This window comes from Oncorhynchus keta, chromosome 28 (assembly GCF_023373465.1).
Source record: "Oncorhynchus keta strain PuntledgeMale-10-30-2019 chromosome 28, Oket_V2, whole genome shotgun sequence".
In the NCBI taxonomy this organism is placed as follows: domain Eukaryota; kingdom Metazoa; phylum Chordata; class Actinopteri; order Salmoniformes; family Salmonidae; genus Oncorhynchus; species Oncorhynchus keta.
In genome coordinates, this window is record NC_068448.1 from 5,300,192 (window position 1) to 5,314,759 (window position 14,568).

General features: G+C 49.1%; 1 protein-coding gene across 1 annotated transcript in view; it reads left to right on the forward strand.

Moving 5' to 3' along the window:
- xkr7b (XK, Kell blood group complex subunit-related family, member 7b) overlaps window positions 1-14,568 on the forward strand; it is a 161,381-nt gene that overhangs the window by 120,156 nt on the left and 26,657 nt on the right. Inside the window, exon 2 of the mRNA XM_052484504.1 lies at window positions 14,121-14,314. Within this exon, the coding sequence (XP_052340464.1) occupies window positions 14,121-14,314 (194 nt within the window). The remainder of the gene's footprint in view (window positions 1-14,120; window positions 14,315-14,568) is intronic.

Below are 14,568 nucleotides of genomic sequence, written 5' to 3' on the forward strand. Positions count from 1 at the left end.
ATGGTTCAGACCATCCAATATATCATTCAACTGCCACGGCGGTTGGTTCAGACCATCCAGAATAGCATTCATCTGACACGGCTGTTGGTTCAGACCATCCAGTATAGCATTCAACTGCCACGGCGGTTGGTTCAGACCATCCAGTATAGCATTCATCTGACACGGCTGTTGGTTCAGACCATCCAATATAGCATTCATCTGCCACGGCGGTTGGTTCAGTCCATCCAGTATAGCATTCATCTGACACGGCTGTTGGTTCAGACCATCCAGAATAGCATTCATCTGACACGGCTGTTGGTTCAGACCATCCAGTATAGCATTCATCTGACACGGCTGTTGGTTCAGACCATCCAGAATAGCATTCATCTGACACGGCTGTTGGTTCAGACCATCCAGAATAGCATTCATCTGACACGGCTGTTGGTTCAGACCATCCAATATATCATTCATCTGACACGGCTGTGTCCTTTGGTTTAGAATGCTAGGTAGGTCAGTTTTCATCTCCTTCTCTAGCTCCTGATATTTCCAGATGCAGATTTGTATTTGCATTTATTATGGATCCCCATTGGTTCCTGCCAAGGCAGCAGCTACTCTTCCTGGGGTTTATTATGGATCTCCATTAGTTCCTGCCAAAGCAGCAGCTACTCTTCCTGGGGTTTATTAAGGATTATGGATCCCCATTAGTTCCTGCCAAGGCAGCAGCTACTCTTCCTGGGGTTATTAAGTATTATGGATCCCCATTAGTTCCTGCCAAGGCAGCAGCTACTCTTCCTGTGATTTATTATGGATCCCCATTGGTTCCTGCCAAGGCAGCAGCTACTCTTCCTGGGGTTTATTATGGATCCCCATTGGTTCCTGTCAAGGCTGCAGCTACTCTTCCTGGGGTTTATTATGGATCCCCATTAGTTCCTGCCAAGGCTGCAGCTACTCTTCCTGGGGTTTATTATGGATCCCCATTGGTTCCTGCCAAGGCTGCAGCTACTCTTCCTGGGGTTTATTATGGATCCCCATTAGTTCCTGCCAAGGCAGCAGCTACTCTTCCTGGGGTTTATTATGGATCCCCATTAGTTCCTGCCAAGGCAGCAGCTACTCTTCCTGGGGTTTATTATGGATCCCCATTGGTTCCTGCCAAGGCAGCAGCTACTCTTCCTGGGGTTTATTATGGATCCCCATTAGTTCCTGCCAAGGCAGCAGCTACTCTTCCTGGGGTTTATTATGGATCCCCATTAGTTCCTGCCAAGGCAGCAGCTACTCTTCCTGGGGTTTATTATGGATCCCCATTAGTTCCTGCCAAGGCAGCAGCTACTCTTCCTGGGGTTTATTATGGATCCCCATTAGTTCCTGCCAAGGCAGCAGCTACTCTTCCTGGGGTTTATTATGGATCCCCATTAGTTCCTGCCAAGTCAGCAGCTCCTCTTCCTGGGGTCCAAACACATTAAGGCAGTTACATTACATATAAAACACAAGATAAAACAGCACATCATAAAACATTATTACACCACTACATATCTACAATACAACATGTATACTACCACCATACAACAATATTTGTGTCGAGTGTGTGTGCTAGCGTTTGTGTGTGGCTCCTCACAGTCCCCTTTTTAGCAGTTTTAAAAAATCTGATTCTGCTGCTTGTTCAGTTACCTGATGAGGAATAGAGTTTCATGTGTTCATAGCTCCCCCTCTCGATCGCTCTCTCTCTCTCTCTATGTCGCTTCCTCTCCCTCTCGCTCTTTCCCTCTCTCTTTATCTCCATCCCCTCCTCTCCTCTTCTCTCCCTCTCTTATTCCCTCTCTCAGAACTCGGTCATCTCTCTCTTTCTGACAATGCAATCATCATCATTCAGGCCTAATGAGTATAAATGTTAATTTTAAACAAACACTGACATACCGTCACTCCCTCATCAAATCACCAAAGAAAGATAGAGAGAGAGAGGGACAGAGGGAGAGGTAGATTGAGAAATGATAGAGAGGGGGAGAGGTGGCTTGAGCACGGATAAGGAGAGAGAGGGACAGAGGGAGAGGTAGATTGAGAAACGATTGAGAGATGGGGGGGTGGCTTGAGCAAGGATAGGGAGAGAGAGGAGTGAAGGGAGAGGTAGCTTGAGAAATGATATAGAGAGAGAGGTGGGAGAGGTGGCTTAAGCACAGATAGGGAGAGAGAGGGGTAGAGGGAGAGGTAGCTTGAGAAATGATAGAGAGGGGGAGAGGTGGCTTGAGCACGGATAGGGAGAGAGAGGAGTAGAGGGAGAGGTGGCTTGAGCAAGGATAGGGAGAGAGAGGGGTAGAGGGAGAGGTAGCTTGAGAAATGATAGAGAGGGGGGGAGGGGGAAGAGGTGGCTTGAGCACGGATAGGGAGAGAGAGGGGTAGAGGGAGAGGTAGCTTGAGAAATTATAGAGGGGGAGAGGTGGCTTGAGCACGGATAGGGAGAGAGAGGGGTAGAGGGAGAGGTGGCATGAGCACGGATAGGGAGAGAGAGGGGTAGAGGGAGAGGTAGCTTGAGAAATGATAGAGAGGGGGAAGAGGTGGCTTGAGCACGGATAGGGAGAGAGAGGGGTAGAGGGAGAGGTAGCTTGAGAAATGATAGAGAGGGGGGGAAGAGGTGGCTTGAGCACGGATAGGGAGACAGAGGGGTAGAGGGAGAGGTGGCTTGAGCACGGATAGGGAGAGAGAGGGGTAGAGGGAGAGGTGGCTTGAGCACGGATAGGGAGAGAGAGGGGTAGAGGGAGAGGTGGCTTGAGCACAGATAGGGAGAGAGAGGGGTAGAGGGAGAGGTGGCTTGAGCACGGATAGGGAGAGAGAGGGGTAGAGGGAGAGGTGGCTTGAGCACGGATAGGGAGAGAGAGGGGTAGAGGGAGAGGTGGCTTGAGCACGGATAGGGAGAGAGAGGGGTAGAGGAGGACAGGGAAAGGAAGGGATAGAAGGAGAGGGACAGAAGAGAGAGACAGCAGTAGAGAAAGTCAGAGAACAGTGTCGTCACTCGTCCCTCATCCTCATCCTCATCCGAGCCGGCTGCCACCTGCATGTTCTCATCCCCTGTCTTCTGTACGTCTGCAGAGAGGATGGCTGCTGCTCCCCGGGGCCCTACAACCTGCCCTGTGTCTACCTGATACCTGGTATCTGTCCTGTTTCTACCTGATACCTGGTATCTGTCCTGTGTCTACCTGATACCTGTCCTGTGTCTACCTGATACCTGGTATCTGTCCTGTGTCTGTGTGATACCTGGTATCTGTCCTGTGTCTACCTGATACCTGGTATCTGTCCTGTGTCTGTGTGATACCTGGTATCTGTCCTGTGTCTACCTGATACCTGGTATCTGCCCTGTGTCTACCTGATACCTGGTATCTGTCCTGTGTCTGTGTGATACCTGGTATCTGTCCTGTGTCTACCTGATACCTGGTATCTGTCCTGTGTCTACCTGATACCTGGTATCTGTCCTGTGTCTGTGTGATACCTGGTATCTGTCCTGTGTCTACCTGATACCTGGTATCTGTCCTGTGTCTGTGTGATACCTGGTATCTGTCCTGTGTCTACCTGATACCTGGTATCTGTCCTGTGTCTACCTGATACCTGGTATCTGTCCTGTGTCTACCTGATACCTGGTATCTGTCCTGTGTCTACCTGATACCTGGTATCTGTCCTGTGTCTACCTGATACCTGGTATCTGTCCTGTGTCTACCTGATACCTGGTATCTGTCCTGTGTCTGTGTGATACCTGGTATCTGTCCTGTGTCTACCTGATACCTGGTATCTGTCCTGTGTCTACCTGATACCTGGTATCTGTCCTGTGTCTACCTGATACCTGGTATCTGTCCTGTGTCTACCTGATACCTGGTATCTGCCCTGTGCCTGTGTGATACCTGGTATCTGTCCTGTGTCTGTGTGATACCTGGTATCTGTCCTGTGTCTGTGTGATACCTGGTATCTGTCCTGTGTCTACCTGCTACCTGGTATCTGTCCTGTGTCTGTGTGATACCTGGTATCTGTCCTGTGTCTACCTGATACCTGGTATCTGTCCTGTGTCTGTGTGATACCTGGTATCTGTCCTGTGTCTGTGTGATACCTGGTATCTGTCCTGTGTCTACCTGATACCTGGTATCTGTCCTGTGTCTGTGTGATACCTGGTATCTGTCCTGTGTCTGTGTGATACCTGGTATCTGTCCTGTGTCTGTGTGATACCTGGTATCTGTCCTGTGTCTACCTGATACCTGGTATCTGTCCTGTGTCTGTGTGATACCTGGTATCTGTCCTGTGTCTGTGTGATACCTGGTATCTGTCCTGTGTCTGTGTGATACCTGGTATCTGTCCTGTGTCTGTGTGATACCTGGTATCTGTCCTGTGTGTGTGTGTGTGTGTGTGTGTGTGTGTGTGTGTGTGTGTGTGTGTGTGTGTGTGTGTGTGTGTGTGTGTGTGTGTGTGTGTGTGTGTGTGTGTGTGTGTGTGTGTGTGTGTGTGTGTGTGTGTGTGTGTGTAATACCTGGTATTATACAGTTTTTTGTCAGAGGGAGATGTAGTATTGGGGGTTGAAGTATTGAGAGTAATTGGTGTTATAGTGGAGCGTAGTGTATATCAGGCCAAAGGACTCAGCCTCTCATGGTCTGAGTCCTTTAGGTGCCTTTTGGTACCCCAGATCTGTGCCTCGATACAATCATGTCTGGGAGCTTCATGCAAATACTTATTTTACACCATAATTTGCAAATAAATTCATAAAAAATCCTACAATGTGATTTTCTGGATTTTTTTTCTCATTTTGTCTGTCATAGTTGAAGTGAGCCTATGATGAAAATTACAGGCCCTCTCTCATCTTTTTAAGTGGGAGAACTTGCACAATTGGTGGCTGACTAAATACTTTTTTGCCCCACTGTATATCACTGTCAGTTTGGTTAAGGTTAGGGTATGGGTCAATTGATGTAGCAAAGAGAGGTGGATCATGTTGAGCTACATTTATAAGCTGTAAAATTGCGAGATCATTTTTTAGCTGTGTAGTACTGAGAGCGGTTGGATCTACGGGCATGGAGAGTGGTGTCCTGAGCGGTAGCAGTGGGAGCTCCCGGCAGGCTGTTATGTACGTGGCTCAGCTTCGAGGGTGACAGACTGACAGGTCCACATTAGGGAGAGGATTCTTGGATACTCCGTCTTGTCAATCATCCGCAGCCTGACAGCTCCAAACAGTACCAGCCAGACAGACAGCTACTGGGTACTCACTCATTCATTGTCTCTGTCTGTCTGTCTGTCTGTCTGTCTGTCTGTCTGTCTGTCTGTCTGTCTGTCTGTCTGTCTGTCTGTCTGTGTCTCTCTCTGTCTGTCTGTCTGTCTGTCTGTCTGTCTGTCTGTCTGTCTGTCTGTCTGTCTGTCTGTCTGTCTGTCTGTCTGTCTGTCTGTCTGTCTGTCTGTCTGTCTGTCTGTCTGTCTGTCTGTCTGTCTCTCTCTCTCTCTCTCTCTCTCTCTCTCTCTCTCTCTCTCTCTCTCTCTCTCTCTCTCTCTCTCTCTCTCTCTCTCTCAAATCATTTTTGTTAGAACCAGTTTCTGAGGAAGGTCTCTCATCCATGGCTGAAGCACGTGATCCTGCGTGGTGCTAGATCATGTGGAGAGAACAAATCCCCTTTCTGTAACGGAGGTCTCCTCTCCTCTCTTCAGAACACCAGCCATTGATTCACGTGACGAGCCAGTCGGCCAAGTTCAGAACGCCTCACGGCTCACACCAATACCATTCCATTAACTTGAACCTGCTGATGCATAGAATGATCCTCAGTGGAGACGGAGGACAATGTGAGACTGGCCGACTGACACAAAGAGACGAGAGAGCAAATCAAAAGAGCTTTTCTACGTGTGCACTTCCTCCTCAGTACAATGTAGACTACTGACTCCTCAGTGTAATGTAGACTACTGACTCCTCAGTATAATGTAGACTACTGACTCCTCAGTACAATGTAGACTACTGACTCCTCAGTGTAATGTAGACTACTGACTCCTCAGTGTAATGTAGACTACTGACTCCTCAGTACAATGTAGACTACTGACTCCTCAGTGTAATGTAGACTACTGACTCCTCAGTATAATGTAGACTACTGACTCCTCAGTACAATGTAGACTACTGACTCCTCAGTACAATGTAGACTACTGACTCCTCAGTACAATGTAGACTACTGACTCCTCAGTACAATGTAGACTACTGACTCCTCATGTAGACTACTGACTCCTCAATGTAGACTACTGACTCCTCAGTGTAATGTAGACTGCTGACTCCTCAGTACAATGTAGACTACTGACTCCTCAGTACAATGTAGACTACTGACTCCTCAGTGTAATGTAGACTACTGACTCCTCAGTGTAATGTAGACTAGTATAATGTAGACTACTGACTCCTCAGTACAATGTAGACTACTGACTCCTCAGTACAATGTAGACTACTGACTCCTCAGTACAATGTAGACTACTGACTCCTCAGTGTAATATAGACTACTGACTCCTCAGTATAATGTAGACTGCTGACTCCTCAGTGTAATGTAGACTACTGACTCCTCAGTGTAATATAGACTACTGACTCCTCAGTATAATGTAGACTACTGACTCCTCAGTGTAATGTAGACTACTGACTCCTCAGTGTAATGTAGACTACTGACTCCTCAGTGTAATGTAGACTACTGACTCCTCAGTGTAATGTAGACTACTGACTCCTCAGTGTAATGTAGACTACTGACTCCTCAGTGTAATATAGACTACTGACTCCTCAGTATAATGTAGACTACTGACTCCTCAGTGTAATGTAGACTACTGACTCCTCAGTGTAATGTAGACTACTGACTCCTCAGTGTAATGTAGACTACTGACTCCTCAGTACAATGTAGACTACTGACTCCTCAGTACAATGTAGACTACTGACTCCTCAGTACAATGTAGACTACTGACTCCTCAGTGTAATGTAGACTACTGACTCCTCAGTGTAATGTAGACTACTGACTCCTCAGTGTAATGTAGACTGCTGACTCCTCAGTACAATGTAGACTACTGACTCCTCAGTACAATGTAGACTACTGACTCCTCAGTGTAATGTAGACTACTGACTCCTCAGTGTAATGTAGACTAGTATAATGTAGACTACTGACTCCTCAGTACAATGTAGACTACTGACTCCTCAGTACAATGTAGACTACTGACTCCTCAGTACAATGTAGACTACTGACTCCTCAGTGTAATATAGACTACTGACTCCTCAGTATAATGTAGACTGCTGACTCCTCAGTGTAATGTAGACTACTGACTCCTCAGTGTAATATAGACTACTGACTCCTCAGTATAATGTAGACTACTGACTCCTCAGTGTAATGTAGACTACTGACTCCTCAGTGTAATGTAGACTACTGACTCCTCAGTGTAATGTAGACTACTGACTCCTCAGTGTAATGTAGACTACTGACTCCTCAGTGTAATGTAGACTACTGACTCCTCAGTGTAATATAGACTACTGACTCCTCAGTATAATGTAGACTACTGACTCCTCAGTGTAATGTAGACTACTGACTCCTCAGTGTAATGTAGACTACTGACTCCTCAGTGTAATGTAGACTACTGACTCCTCAGTGTAATGTAGACTACTGACTCCTCAGTGTAATATAGACTACTGACTCCTCAGTATAATGTAGACTACTGACTCCTCAGTGTAATGTAGACTACTGACTCCTCAGTGTAATGTAGACTACTGACTCCTCAGTATAATGTAGACTACTGACTCCTCAGTGTAATGTAGACTACTGACTCCTCAGTGTAATGTAGACTACTGACTCCTCAGTGTAATGTAGACTACTAACTCCTCAGTGTAATGTAGACTACTGACTCCTCAGTGTAATGTAGACTACTGACTCCTCAGTGTAATATAGACTACTGACTCCTCAGTATAATGTAGACTACTGACTCCTCAGTATAATGTAGACTGCTAACTCCTCAGTATAATGTAGACTACTGACTCCTCAGTGTAATGTAGACTGCTGACTCCTCAGTGTAATGTAGACTACTGACTCCTAAGTGTAATGTAGACTACTGACTCCTCAGTGTAATGTAGACTACTGACTCCTCAGTGTAATGTAGACTACTGACTCCTCAGTGTAATGTAGACTACTGACTCCTCAGTGTAATGTAGACTACTGACTCCTCAGTGTAATGTAGACTACTGACTCCTCAGTGTAATGTAGACTACTGACTCCTCAGTGTAATGTAGACTACTGACTCCTCAGTGTAATGTAGACTACTGACTCCTCAGTGTAATGTAGACTACTGACTCCTCAGTGTAATGTAGACTACTGACTCCTCAGTGTAATGTAGACTACTGACTCCTCAGTGTAATGTAGACTACTGACTCCTCAGTGTAATGTAGACTACTGACTCCTCAGTATAATGTAGACTACTGACTCCTCAGTGTAATGTAGACTACTGACTCCTCAGTGTAATGTAGACTACTGACTCCTCAGTGTAATGTAGACTACTGACTCCTCAGTATAATGTAGACTACTGACTCCTCAGTGTAATGTAGACTACTGACTCCTCAGTGTAATGTAGACTACTGACTCCTCAGTACAATGTAGACTACTGACTCCTCAGTGTAATGTAGACTGCTGACTCCTCAGTATAATGTAGACTACTGACTCCTCAGTGTAATATAGACTACTGACTCCTCAGTACAATGTAGACTACTGACTCCTCAGTGTAATGTAGACTGCTGACTCCTCAGTGTAATGTAGACTAGTATAATGTAGACTATTGACTCCTCAGTGTAATGTAGACTACTGACTCCTCTGTACGATGTAGACTGCTGACTCCTCAGTATAATGTAGACTACTGACTCCTCAGTATAATGTAGACTGCTGACTCCTCAGTGTAATGTAGACTAACTGACTCCTCTGTACGATGTAAACTACTTACTCCTCAGTGTAATGTAGACTAACTGACTCCTCTGTACGATGTAGACTACTTACTCCTCAGTGTAATGTAGACTGCTGACTCCTCAGTATAATGTAGACTACTGACTCCTCGGTGTAATGTAGACTACTGACTCCTCAGTATAATGTAGACTGCTGACTCCTTAGTGTAATGTAGACTACTGACTCCTCAGTATAATGTAGACTACTGACTCCTCGGTGTAATGTAGACTCGTATAATGTAGTCTACTGACTGGTGGCCACTGCTGCTTGTAGAGGTGGACCTGGTCGTAAAAGGCTGTTCAAGTCCAGGGTGGAGTTGCGGGTCAGGTTGACATTTGGTTTTGGCGGCACAGTCATGGGAAATACTTGTGTTTACCCGCTAGTATGTTAGCAGGGTGGAGACAACCACTAGTATGTTAGCAGGGTGGAGACAACCACTAGTATGTTAGCAGGGTGGAGACAACCACTAGTATGGTAGCAGGGTGGAGACAACCACTTGTATGGTAGCAGGGTGGAGACAACCACTAGTATGGTAGCAGGGTGGAGATAACCACTTGTATGGTAGCAGGGTGGAGACAACCACTAGTATGTTAGCAGGGTGGAGACAACCACTTGTATGGTAGCAGGGTGGAGACAACCACTTGTATGGTAGCAGGGTGGAGACAACCACTTGTATGGTAGCAGGGTGGAGATAACCACTAGTATGGTAGCAGGGTGGAGATAACCACTTGTATGGTAGCAGGGTGGAGACAACCACTTGTATGGTAGCAGGGTGGAGACAACCACTAGTATGGTAGCAGGGTGGAGATAACCACTTGTATGGTAGCAGGGTGGAGACAACCACTAGTATGGTAGCAGGGTGGAGACAACCACTTGTATGGTAACAGGGTGGAGACAACCACTAGTATGTTAGCAGGGTGGAGACAACCACTTGTATGGTAGCAGGGTGGAGACAACCACTTGTATGGTAGCAGGGTGGAGACAACCACTAGTATGTTAGCAGGGTGGAGACAACCACTAGTATGTTAGCAGGGTGGAGACAACCACTTGTATGGTAGCAGGGTGGAGACAACCACTAGTATGGTAGCAGGGTGGAGATAACCACTTGTATGGTAGCAGGGTGGAGATAACCACTTGCATGTTAGCAGGGTGGAGATAACCACTTGTATGGTAGCAGGGTGGAAGTGTTTCCATGGTAGCAGGGTGGAGATAACCACTTGTGCGTTGGGGTAAAGTAGAAGAAGCTATTTCAATCACTCCCTTCAGTGCTGTGGCCACCCTTTCCTGCTGTGCCCTCAGGTAGTTGGGTGTGTGTTATCATGGGGCTGGGTGTATTATCATGGGGCTGGGTGTATTATCATGGGGCTGGGTGTATTATCATGGGGCTGGGTGTATTATCATGGGGCTGGGTGTATTATCATGGGGCTGTGTGTATTATCATGGGGCTGTGTGTATTATCATGGGGCTGTGTGTGTTATCATGGGGCTGTGTGTGTTATCATGGGGCTGTGTGTATTATCATGTGTTATCATGGGGCTGTGTGTATTATCATGGGGCTGGGTGTGTTATCATGAGGCTGTGTGTGTTATCATGGGGCTGTGTGACCCTAGTTGGTCCTCAGACTGAAGGTCTTGGTCGCGCTGGATGTTTGGACACCAGAGTTTAGACACACTGTGGTTAAAAAGTTAAATTCTCTTGTATATATACTTCCTGTTTGAGTCCATAAGGAGCACAATCGGTGTCTTGTGTATGTCCTCCGTGTGTGTGTGTGTGTGTTAAAAAATAGGTGAAATAAAGGTGAAATAAAAAATAGAAATTAACAGTAAAGAGAGAGAGAGAGAGAGAGAGAGAGAGAGATTTATATATTCACTTTGTATGTTGTCTACCTCGCTTGCTTTGGCAATGTTAACACATGTTTCTCATGCCAATAAAGCCCTTGAATTGAATTGAATTGAATTGAATTGAATTGAGAGGGGGGAGATAGAGAGAGAGAGAGAGAGAGAGAGAGAGAGAGAGAGAGAGAGAGAGAGAGAGAGAGAGAGAGAGAGAGAGAGAGAGAGAGAGAGAGAGCAATGTTAACACATGTTTCCCATGCCAATAAAGCCCTTGAATTGAATTGAATTGAATTGAGAGAGAGAGAGAGAGAGGGGGGAGATAGAGAGAGAGAGAGAGAGAGAGAGAGAGAGAGAGAGAGAGAGAGAGAGAGAGAGTGGCTGCTGTGTAGTAAAGACAGGCAAGTAAGAGGAAGAAAGGCACATTATTTGCAGTGGTGTAGATTTCCTCTGTGTGACCATGTGAGTTTCCTGCCTGGCTGCATGCTGACTGTGGAGTGGTTGGTCTGTTTGTCTGTAGGCTGGAACCTGTCTGGAACTAGGCCCTGAATCTGTCTGGGACTAGGCCCTGAACCTGTCTGGGACTAGGCCCTGAATCTGTCTGGGACTAGGCCCTGAACCTGTCTGGGACTAGGCCCTGAATCTGTCTGGGACTAGGCCCTGAACCTGTCTGGGACTAGGCCCTGAATCTGTCTGGGACTAGGCCCTGAACCTGTCTGGGACTAGGCCCTGAACCTGTCTGGGACTAGGCCCTGAACCTGTCTGGGACTAGGCCCTGAATCTGTCTGGGACTAGGCCCTGAACCTGTCTGGGACTAGGCCCTGAATCTGTCTGGGACTAGGCCCTGAACCTGTCTGGGACTAGGCCCTGAACCTGTCTGGGACTAGGCCCTGAACCTGTCTGGGACTAGGCCCTGAACCTGTCTGGGACTAGGCCCTGAATCTGTCTGGGACTAGGCCCTGAACCTGTCTGGGACTAGGCCCTGAACCTGTCTGGGACTAGGCCCTGAACCTGTCTAGGCCCTGCACCTGTCTGGGACTAGGCCCTGTACCTGTCTGGGACTAGGCCCTGAACCTGTCTGGGACTAGGCCCTGCACCTGTCTGGGACTAGGCCCTGAACCTGTCTGGGACTAGGCCCTGAACCTGTCTGGGACTAGGCCCTGAATCTGTCTGGGACTAGGCCCTGAACCTGTCTGGGACTAGGCCCTGAACCTGTCTAGGCCCTGCACCTGTCTGGGACTAGGCCCTGAACCTGTCTGGGACTAGGCCCTGAACCTGTCTGGGACTAGGCCCTGAACCTGTCTGGGACTAGGCACTGAACCTGTCTGGGACTAGGCACTGAACCTGTCTGGGACTAGGCCCTGCACCTGTCTGGGACTAGGCCCTGCACCTGTCTGGGACTAGGCCCTGAACCTGTCTGGGACTAGGCCCTGAACCTGTCTAGGCCCTGCACCTGTCTGGGACTAGGCCCTGTACCTGTCTGGGACTAGGCCCTGAACCTGTCTGGGACTAGGCCCTGAACCTGTCTGGGACTAGGCCCTGAACCTTTCTGGGACTAGGCCCTGAACCTGTCTGGGACTAGGCCCTAAACCTGTCTAGGCCCTGCACCTGTCTGGGACTAGGCACTGAACTTGTCTGGGACTAGGCCCTGAACCTGTCTAGGCCCTGCACCTGTCTGGGACTAGGCCCTGTACCTGTCTGGGACTAGGCCCTGAACCTGTCTGGGACTAGGCCCTGAACCTGTCTGGGACTAGGCCCTGTACCTTTCTGGGACTAAGCCCTGAACCTGTCTGGGACTAGGCCCTGAATCTGTCTGGGACTAGGCCCTGAACCTGTCTGGGACTAGGCCCTGAATCTGTCTGGGACTAGGCCCTGAACCTGTCTGGGACTAGGCCCTGAATCTGTCTGGGACTAGGCCCTGAACCTGTCTGGGACTAGGCCCTGAACCTGTCTGGGACTAGGCCCTGAACCTGTCTGGGACTAGGCCCTGAATCTGTCTGGGACTAGGCCCTGAACCTGTCTGGGACTAGGCCCTGAATCTGTCTGGGACTAGGCCCTGAACCTGTCTGGGACTAGGCCCTGAACCTGTCTGGGACTAGGCCCTGAACCTGTCTGGGACTAGGCCCTGAACCTGTCTGGGACTAGGCCCTGAATCTGTCTGGGACTAGGCCCTGAACCTGTCTGGGACTAGGCCCTGAACCTGTCTGGGACTAGGCCCTGAACCTGTCTAGGCCCTGCACCTGTCTGGGACTAGGCCCTGTACCTGTCTGGGACTAGGCCCTGAACCTGTCTGGGACTAGGCCCTGCACCTGTCTGGGACTAGGCCCTGAACCTGTCTGGGACTAGGCCCTGAACCTGTCTGGGACTAGGCCCTGAATCTGTCTGGGACTAGGCCCTGAACCTGTCTGGGACTAGGCCCTGAACCTGTCTAGGCCCTGCACCTGTCTGGGACTAGGCCCTGAACCTGTCTGGGACTAGGCCCTGAACCTGTCTGCGACTAGGCCCTGAACCTGTCTGGGACTAGGCACTGAACCTGTCTGGGACTAGGCACTGAACCTGTCTGGGACTAGGCCCTGCACCTGTCTGGGACTAGGCCCTGCACCTGTCTGGGACTAGGCCCTGAACCTGTCTGGGACTAGGCCCTGAACCTGTCTAGGCCCTGCACCTGTCTGGGACTAGGCCCTGTACCTGTCTGGGACTAGGCCCTGAACCTGTCTGGGACTAGGCCCTGAACCTGTCTGGGACTAGGCCCTGAACCTGTCTGGGACTAGGCCCTGAACCTTTCTGGGACTAGGCCCTGAACCTGTCTGGGACTAGGCCCTAAACCTGTCTAGGCCCTGCACCTGTCTGGGACTAGGCACTGAACTTGTCTGGGACTAGGCCCTGAACCTGTCTAGGCCCTGCACCTGTCTGGGACTAGGCCCTGTACCTGTCTGGGACTAGGCCCTGAACCTGTCTGGGACTAGGCCCTGAACCTGTCTGGGACTAGGCCCTGTACCTTTCTGGGACTAAGCCCTGAACCTGTCTGGGACTAGGCCCTGAATCTGTCTGGGACTAGGCCCTGAACCTTTCTGGGACTAAGCCCTGAACCTGTCTGGGACTAGGCACTGAACCTGTCTGGGACTAGGCCCTGAACCTGTCTGGGACTAGGCCCTGAACCTGTCTGGGACTAGGCCCTGAACCAGTCTGGGACTAGGCAGGGTTAATGTAAAGCACTTTGTGACAACTGTTTTGTTAAATGCTCTATGTAAATACATTTGTGATTGATTAGTCGGTTGGCTGATCGGTTAGTTGACTGATTAATCGATCGACCTGCTCGACTGACTGATTGACAGACTGATCAACTGACACTCATCCCCCTTCCTCCTCTACAGGTATGTCCATGCCCTCTACCTGGGCGCCCAGAGCAGTTGGCACGGCAACCGCGGTCACTTCCACTGGAGGTTGATGTGTGAGTGTGCTGACATCACCATGCTGAGGCTGCTGGAGGCCTTCCTGAAGAGCGCTCCTCAGCTGGTGCTACAACTCAGCATCATGATACATGCCAACCACGTCCTGCCACTACAGGGTGAGTAGGCATCTGTGTGTGCAGGAGGGGGATGTGTGAGGCTGGCTGGCTGGCTAGCTCTCCTGGGGCTCTGTGGGGTGTGTTTGTGAACAGAGCCCCAGGACCAGCTTGCTTAGGGGACTCTTCTTCAGGTTCATCTCTCTGTAGGTGATGGCTTTGTTATGGAAGGTTTGGAAATCCTCTCTCTCTCTCTCTCTCTCTCTCTCTCTCTCTCTCTCTCTCTCTCTCTCTCTCTCTCTCTCTCTCTCTCTCTC